General features: G+C 29.0%; 1 protein-coding gene across 1 annotated transcript in view; it reads right to left on the bottom strand.

The window, feature by feature from the left end:
• The window catches only part of LOC106467659 (E3 ubiquitin-protein ligase MARCH6-like), an 82,997-nt gene that overhangs the window by 46,783 nt on the left and 28,921 nt on the right, over window positions 1–7,293 (bottom strand). Inside the window, exons 8-10 of the mRNA XM_022395859.1 lie at window positions 2,017–2,049; window positions 1,047–1,098; window positions 397–455 (exon numbers count right to left, since the gene is read on the bottom strand). Of these exons, the coding sequence (XP_022251567.1) occupies window positions 397–455; window positions 1,047–1,098; window positions 2,017–2,049 (144 nt within the window). The remainder of the gene's footprint in view (window positions 1–396; window positions 456–1,046; window positions 1,099–2,016; window positions 2,050–7,293) is intronic.

Raw genomic sequence — 7,293 nt, 5'->3', positions numbered from 1 at the left:
GACTTGTATCGCTAAAGTTTCTTCGGACAGAATTTTTACGGAAAATTAACTAACGACAGAAACGTAACAATACTTTTCTGTGTATACATTTTTTGTTTTTCATTAAGCCTACCTTGGGTTATTATAGCTCAACACAGAACTGGAGAGTATGAATACTTGTACTCTTTCACTTTATAGATTTTTTTATTTTGTGCTGAATATTCTTTACAAGTAGGCTGAACAACAAATGTTCTTACACCTGAATATATTTTTTTAGTTACAAAATATTATTTTAATTCTAATTTAATCACTTAATGATATAAAAAACTTGTTTAAGACTTTCCATTCTATAAGTTTTCTATAACTATTCTGACAGTAGATGTGCTATATTTCTAAACTTATCTCAAAAATACTTACATAATCCTTTAACTTAAATCCAACCAAAGTAAAATGTCCAATATGATATGGACAAAATGCTGTTGGAAAAAAAAGTAATTTTACTCTTTCTCTAAAAATACTGAAGTGTTAACACATCTAAATTTTCAACTTCATCTAGAATGCACAACTCATATATCAACTGCTCAGAAAGAATTCACTAACAGAATTATAAAAACAAGTCAGCCAATTTTATTATTATAAGACATTGAACACTGTCAAGTTTTCTTCCTGGCTGACTCTAATGTATTATTTGTTTTCTATTTTATTGCTTTAAACTGCTTAATTCAAGTTTTTACAAAAGGAAATATTTTTTTTTCTTAAAATTAACTATTTTTTCACAATACAACTTTCAAACCATTACTTATTTTTTCATATTAAACTTTCTTTCCAAAGAACAACTAGACATAAAAAATAGATAAAGCATGATGTATATAGCAATTCATGCTTCTCAAGATCCCCACCTATGATCATAAAACATTAAAACATTTGCATCTAAAATGTAAAACAACCACATAACAACATTTGGTATTTTAAATTAATGTTATATCAGATTGTTAGTGCATATACACAGGTTGAATATCTTAAAAAATTCTAAGGTCTGTATTATACACAAATTTATCAACACTTACCAAATACAAGGATAAACAAAGTGTTGAGAGAGACCACCCAAAACACATGTTCCTGTAGAATTAAACAAGATTATACAATTACATTACAATTTTTATAACTTTACAGAAACTAGATAAGATAGAAAATGTTTAGTATTTTGTAACCTGGATTTAATCTTTATATAAAGATAATACTACTGTTTGTTCTATGTCCATGTAACTACTTCGTAAGGTGTGGATGGATCTTCTCCAAAATTGGTATGGAGGTTCATTGGGTCTATGGGGAGATACATACAAATTTTCAATATTACATTTTGGGTTTTTATGGCCATTTTTTACCACTACTTCACCCTCTGTTAATGGATCTTCACCAAATTTAGCACAAAGGTTTGTTGGGTCCATGGGGAGATACATACAAATTTGCAGTTTCAAATTTTGTGTTTTTCAGTTTTGATCAGCATTTTTTATAATTACATATAAGGAAAGCAACTTTCCATGTCCTAAGATAACCTTTCATTAATCATGAATTTACATAACGTCCATCCAGGGGACGGGTACTCCAGCTAGTGTTAAATAAATTACATGTCTTTCTATTTAGTGCCTGTTTTTCTATGTCTTGAATATAAATATCAAACAGATTGCAAGTTTTTTTATTTAATAATCTAGATAATTTAAAAATATTTTAGTAAAATACAAGTGTTTTACTTTTTCATAATAAATACAATATTAATATCTTTGGTACAGCACCTGGGAATAACTTCCTTAAGAAATTGGAGCATAACTAATCTGGTGATATACAATTTTGAAAGTTTAATTAACTGCTAGCATACATAACTGTTCTAACTAGATTCAACAAAAAAGTAATCTTGAAATTGTAGTGAAAAGAAATTTAAACAAGCACAGCAAAATGTTTGCAAATGTTTATTGTTTTTAAAGTTAACAAATACAATACTTGTTACTATTAATATTAGAAGTAAGTGAAAATCCTTACCAAAAACACCAGGGAGCCATCAAGCCCAAGAAGCTAAATGCAAGAAAAGATTGTCGTCATTATAAGATAAAGGTTTCTACTCTATTATGATTAATATACATTTTCATAGGAGATTTTCTTGTCTTATCATTGTTTTCTGCTCACTCAAATGAGTTGAATGTATTAAAATCTCTACACTAGAGTCCAACCAACAGATTTATTCATTTTAGGTTTACTTTTCTCAATCGAAATGGATTCTTTAATCTTTCAATCTGCCGTTATCTGCTTTTGGTATCCCATGTTATTTATCATAATTCTTAGTAATAGCATTATTAGTACTGATATATTGGATGTCACATACACGTTCAGGTATTTTATCACGGATGGGTCATCATGTTTTTCTAATACACATAACAGAGCATCTGCAAAATGTTATTTCATAAATAGCATTCTTACAATGTCACCAATCTTGTAGACCATATTTAATGCTCATATACTTATTTTTTACACTGAACTTGTTATTAAGAATTAAAATGAGATGCTAGTTTTGGTACTATCTTAATATGTAAGTCTGACTGTGCTGAACTTGTTATTAATAATCAAAATGAGGTGCTAGTTTTGGTACTATCTTAATATGCAAGTCTGACTATGCTGAACTTGTTATTAAGAATTAAAATGAGATACTAGTTTTGGTACTATCTTAATATGCAAGTCTGACTATGCTGAACTTGTTATTAATAATCAAAATGAGGTGCTATTTTGGTACTTTCTTAATATGTAAGTCTGACTATGCTGAACTTGTTATTAATAATTAAAATCAGATACTAGTTTTGGTACTATCTTAATATGCAAGTCTGACTATGCTGAACTTGTTACTAAGAATTAAAATGAGATACTAGTTTTGGTACTATCTTAATATGTAAGTCTGACTATGCTGAACGTGTTATTAAGAATTAAAATGAGGTGCTAGTTTTGGTACTATCTTAATATGTAAGTCTGACTATGCTGAACTTGTTATTAAGAATTAAAATGAGATACTAGTTTTGGTACTATCTTAATATGTAAGTCTGACTATGCTGAACTTGTTACTAAGAATTAAAATCAGATACTAGTTTTGGTACTATCTTAATATGTAAGTCTGACTGTGCTGAACTTGTTATTAATAATGAAAATGAGGTGCTAGTTTTGGTACTATCTTAATATGCAAGTCTGACTATTCTGAACTTGTTATTAAGAATTAAAATCAGATACTAGTTTTGGTACTATCTTAATATGCAAGTCTGACTATGCTGAACTTGTTATTAATAATTAAAATCAGATACTAGTTTTGGTACTATCTTAATATGTAAGTCTGACTATGCTGAACTTGTTATTAATAATTTATTTAAACTATAACAAGGCTAATTTGCTTTTAGACTATTGCAACATATGTTGTTAATATTTGTTAAAATATACCTAGATTAATGTTTCTAAGCCAGTTTGTCCTGCAGTTTGTAGTTTTTCCTATAAAATGTAACACAATTAAATACGGTTCTTGGGTAGTATTATTTTATGTGGCACGCTATATAAAATGATACAAGATTGCCTTAATAATATATTATTAATATATATGAATAATATACTACATTTTGATATGCAAATTATTGTATGTTTCAATAGTTTACTCTAGAGAAGAAAGTTTGTAATTGATATTCTTCATAACTGTGATTCTCCTGGAATCAAGTTATCTAAAATATATTTTGAACTAATAATGTGTCTGTTAAAAAATGTTATAATTTCAACCTTGTAATTGTAAGAATTAAGTATGTTATTTTTTTGTATTGAAATAAAGTTTGTTTTTGAAACTAAATATTTATCAAATTTACAGATGATAATAACTGGAATCCGATCGAGTGGGACAGGGCTGCTGAAGAGCTTACTTGGGAACGTGTGAGTTAATTTTACTTTGTCGTGTTTCACACGGTTTATTATATATGGATATATTAACCTGTATTAGATTTTGAACAAACATAGGTGAAATGGGCAATAACAGTCTAGTACAGCATGTCTTTTGTGGTGAAAGTCTTTTGAAACATCATCCTTCTCATCTGTGCTATCTCTAGTCCTCTGAGCCTTTTTCACAAGTGTCTTATTGCACTAGGCAATTACTACCTATATCATCTTTGTTCATCTATAAAATAATACTTAAAGAGTTGTATTAGATGTTACTTTGTATATAGTGGGGATGTGATATATCTACTTACATATTAAATTACTGAAATATATGGCATTCCTGAATGAAAACCACTTATACATAAACCAGTCACGTCAGTAGTAAATGTATAAAAGTATGAATAAATTATGTTTAACCTTATAATATTACGATAGTACCAAAACTAGCACCTCATTTTGTAAATTAAGAAATTGAGAAAAGTATAATACTAAAATCTGAATTATAATCTACAATTTGATACTAAACTTATTGTCATAAATTCATGAAATAGTAGTTCAATAAAATTCGAATGCGAGTCAACAAACACGATGACATGACCTTTCACCCACAACCCGTCTGGTAAGGGTTGGCATATGTTAACATATTAAGTAGATGTAAAAAAAACTCAGCTAAATATCGATTTTTGTGTGTCATGTGGTATGTTGAATGCAGCAATGGTTCAAATTAGATGTTTGTGATGTCAAAATACTAAGTCTGTAGTTTCATACAACTAGGAACTCAAATTACCGATATAAACAAGCTAGAATATAAAATATGAGCATCTTATATTTTTAATTTGATGAGATATTGCTCATGTAATAAATAAAACACAGTGTCACCCTGCCCACCTCTTTCTATTTTTGGAAACGCTCCCTTATATTCACTTACTTCTATATATGACATGAATAACCAATTGAAACCTCAGAATGTTCCCCTAGTGGCTTTCTCAGCCATTGTAATGGACTTGGCGTCATTTCTTTCTTTTTAACCAATATTTCAACAAGGTAGGGTGTGTCTTTAGTCTGCTCGAAAATTTCGTATTTTTTTGGACAAAATACATCTTAGTTACTAAGCTTGATAAATTATCGTAGAATTCTATGGTATTAATGTAGTAATTTATGATTTTATAGTTATTCAAATGTATATATAAAATGTAAAAAAATATATTTTGTTTCATATCCTCCAAGTGCAAAATTTTTAAAGGCATAGCAACCTACATCAAGCAGCAACCAAGTACAAAGGTCGTAACTAAAAGGGATAACTGTTTGCTTTACTTCTTTATTTACTGTTCCATGTTTTAGGATAAATGTTTTAAGAACTTATTTCAAAATAGCAATAACTTATATACATATATAATAATTGAAATATGACTGTATTTTACAAAATACTAGTCTACTAAAACACAGCCAAGACAAGTTACTTTATACAGACCAATGGTCAGTTTTATATTATTGGATATGGTAATATGAGTGCACATGTGCTGTGTCGTAGTTTCTGTATTGTTAGCCAGGCACGGCTGAAAGGTCAGTGTAATAAATATATATAAATGTACAATGTTATGACATTTAAGCTATTTAGTCTAAACATTTGTGTTTTTGTGATATAATTTGTGTTCATTTTAGAATGAAAGATGCATAATCTATATTTATTTCCTAATTTTTTTTATGGTGGTGGCAAGATTGGTCAAATCTACCAAACCCATACAGAGATTAATTACTGAAAATAAGAGATAAAATATAAAGTTTTTTTATTAAGAAACAGTTGATAACTATCTCGACATTATAAAGACTTGTGAAATTTCAAAACTTTCTGACACACGAAAGTATTTTTAATTTTAAATTGAATATTACTTTGCATGATAGATAAGCAACATGCAAAAAGAAAAATGGACAAGAGAAAACCATTGCTTTATAAATCTTAAGACTTAATAAAAAAAATCTGAGATTTTTGCATATGAAAGCATATTAAAGTTTACTGATAATCTGCCAAATGTTGTTAACATTTGTTTACTAATTTAAAAGTTATAGCAAGAAAACTATAACAAGCACAAAATGATTACGAGGTCGTTCCAATGAACAGAGCCCATGCTTAAAGAGTTAAACAACACACTACCTTATAGCATGTACGGGGTCGGTCAATTTGACTGATTTACGTTACCTTATGTACTCGTTTAAAGTTGATATAAATTTAATACTTATAACTCTCAATATATCGGGCATATCTTCACAAAATTTGGCAGTCTTTCAGTTAATATTACAAGTCCTTCACAATCAAAAAATCATATTTCTTAGTGAAGTATTTTTAATAAAATAAGATAAAGATTTATCCATGAATATATTGAGTATTTGTTTTGAATAGTACGTGTGCAAAGTAATTTTCATGTTAAAATTAAAAATACTTTTTGTCAAATATCTCAAATTTCCTTTGTGCAATCCCTAAAACCTAAATGCATTTCAAACGTTTTTTTCAGTAGGACTTTACAGCTTATATGTTATTTTCTCTATCCTATCTCAAAACAGGATCAGTAAAATCGACCACCAAAAAATAAAATTGAAATAAACCTAAATTACCCATTTTTTTCTTTCTAGAATGACTTCAAATTGTAACATGAAACTTTCGTTTATCCTAAGTAGCTCTAAGTTTGTAACATTATACATCTTTTATAATTAAATTTTATTGTCCTTGAACCATGTCTTACTAATATCCGCGCCATTATAAGTTGTTTTTGTTTATGAATTTTCTGGCAAAGCTACACGAGGGCTATCTGTGCTAGCCGTCCCTAATTTAGCAGTGTAAGACTAGAGGGAAGGCAGCTAGTCATCACCACCCACCGCCAACTCTTGGGCTACTCTTTTACCTACGAATAGTGGGATTGACCATCAAATTATAACGTCCCCACGGCTGAAAGGGTGAGCATGTTTGGTGTGACAAGGATTCGAACCCCTGACCCTCGGATTGTGAGTCAAGCGCCCTAACCACCTGGCCATGCTGGGCCTATTATTATAAGTTGTAAGTCACTCGGGGAACATGCAGCTCACATTACGCTATTGAATTACATTACTCACAAGTTACTCGCATGTGTGCCTCGTGATACATTTTAATTATATTATTATTATTACTTATTTTACGTAATCTAGTCTTAAATAATTTAAAAAGATCCATACTTTTAATTTTAGTTACTTTTATAGAAATAAATAAAGAATAAATATGAAAAACAAATAATAAAGTACTTACCCAATCTTCTTTTTTCGTATCCTCGATTGTTGAGGAGAGTTAAGCCTGATTTTTATAGTAAGTCATTTAATAATTTTTATTTAATTAAATAA

Source organism: Limulus polyphemus, unplaced genomic scaffold, assembly GCF_000517525.1.
Source record: "Limulus polyphemus unplaced genomic scaffold, Limulus_polyphemus-2.1.2 Scaffold2696, whole genome shotgun sequence".
Classification (NCBI taxonomy): Eukaryota; Metazoa; Arthropoda; class Merostomata; order Xiphosura; family Limulidae; genus Limulus; species Limulus polyphemus.
The sequence above is the reverse complement of the archived record's forward strand: the minus strand, read 5'-3'. Positions and strand labels throughout refer to the sequence as shown.